Below are 1,384 nucleotides of genomic sequence, written 5' to 3'. Positions count from 1 at the left end.
GTACTGATGTTTTTTTTAAAAAAGTAAATATATTAAATTTAAGGGGCTAAAATCAAAGTGTATTTCTGGGAAGGTTAGGGGGAATGAAGAACAAAACTTACGCGAGCTGCTATTCCGTTGCGGGTTACCATTATGATGGGGCAGATGGGCCGGTATTTGGAGAGGAGGCGGGCGGAGTGGCCGCTGGAAAAGGGTATTGTGAGCATGCGAATATATTCAATTATTCAAATTAATTTTTATGGGGATATGGAATTCCCCCCTTAACTTACCTAGTCGTCAGGACCAAGATAGCACCCGCGTTCAATTCCAAACTGGCAGAGACCGCAGCCATAGCAATGGACTCAACGGTATCCATAGGCCGCGGCGCCAGGTTCCGCAACTCATCAAAAACATTGACATAAGGAATGGACAACCTCCGCAATCAGGCACGTCTCCTGCATCATTGTGACAGCCTCCTTGGGGTAATCACCTTTCGCCGTCTCGCCAGACAACATGACACAGTCCGCGCCATCTTGCACCGCATTGGCGACGTCCGAGACCTCAGCACGCGTTGGGCGTGGATTATACGTCATGGACTCGAGCATCTGGGTCGCGCAAATGACCGGCTTGCCCTTGATATTGCACTTGGCAATCATCATCTTCTGCGCAATGAAAACCTTGGCGGCGGGGATTTCGATACCCAAATCGCCACGCGCGACCATGACGCCGTCGGTCTCCTCGAGGATCTCGTCGAAGTTGTTGACTCCCTGCTCATTCTCGATCTTGGCGATGATCTGGATTTCCTTGCCTTCTTCGCCCAGGACTGCGCGGATATCGCGGATGTCGGAGGCGCGGCGGATGAAGGAGGCGAAGATCATGTCGACTTTGTTCTTCACGCCGAAGCGGAGGTCTTGCTTGTCCTTCTCGGAGAGAGCGGGGAGGTCGATGTCGGTGCCGGGCAGGTTGACACCCTTTTTGGAGGAGATGACGCCATTGTTCAGACACCTGGCACGCAGGGAGCTGTCGTCTATGATTTCGAGAACTTCGAATGATAAAATACCATCGTCCACATATATAAGCTTTCCCTTCTCGATCACTTTGGTGATGTTTTTGTAGTCGACGTATCTATCAATGGGGATTAGCATTGTCCTTGCAAGTTCAGATCATCATAGCAAGGGCAGGAGAAAACCAACAGGTAATGGAGATCACTCTTCTCAGCATAGTCGTTATGAGACGTAATAACCAACTCCGTCCCTTCAGTTATTTTGATATCCTTGCCACCGACCGTTTTCCCGGTTCGAATCTCAGGTCCTTTCTATTCAATTGTGGAGTGAAAATAACCGTCAACTCCCGAGCTCGCTCTAGCGGTTGTGAACATAGTTTATAGCAGCGGTCATTTGCTTAC

The 1,384-nt window shown here is 49.6% G+C and overlaps 1 protein-coding gene across 1 annotated transcript; it reads right to left on the bottom strand.

Annotated features, from left to right (window-relative positions):
- Positions 1–38: 38 nt before the first annotated feature.
- Positions 39–1,357, bottom strand: HCBG_08241 (pyruvate kinase; the record flags this gene model as incomplete). Its single annotated transcript, XM_045435290.1, has 6 exons — positions 39–65; positions 102–183; positions 270–379; positions 414–1,104; positions 1,173–1,294; positions 1,328–1,357. 6 exons carry the CDS (start codon positions 1,355–1,357, stop codon positions 39–41), a joined length of 1,062 nt encoding a protein of 353 aa, XP_045283782.1.
- Positions 1,358–1,384: the final 27 nt, after the last annotated feature.

This window comes from Histoplasma capsulatum (assembly GCF_000150115.1).
Source record: "Histoplasma capsulatum G186AR genomic scaffold supercont2.15, whole genome shotgun sequence".
Classification (NCBI taxonomy): Eukaryota; Fungi; Ascomycota; class Eurotiomycetes; order Onygenales; family Ajellomycetaceae; genus Histoplasma; species Histoplasma capsulatum.
The sequence above is the reverse complement of the archived record's forward strand: the minus strand, read 5'-3'. Positions and strand labels throughout refer to the sequence as shown.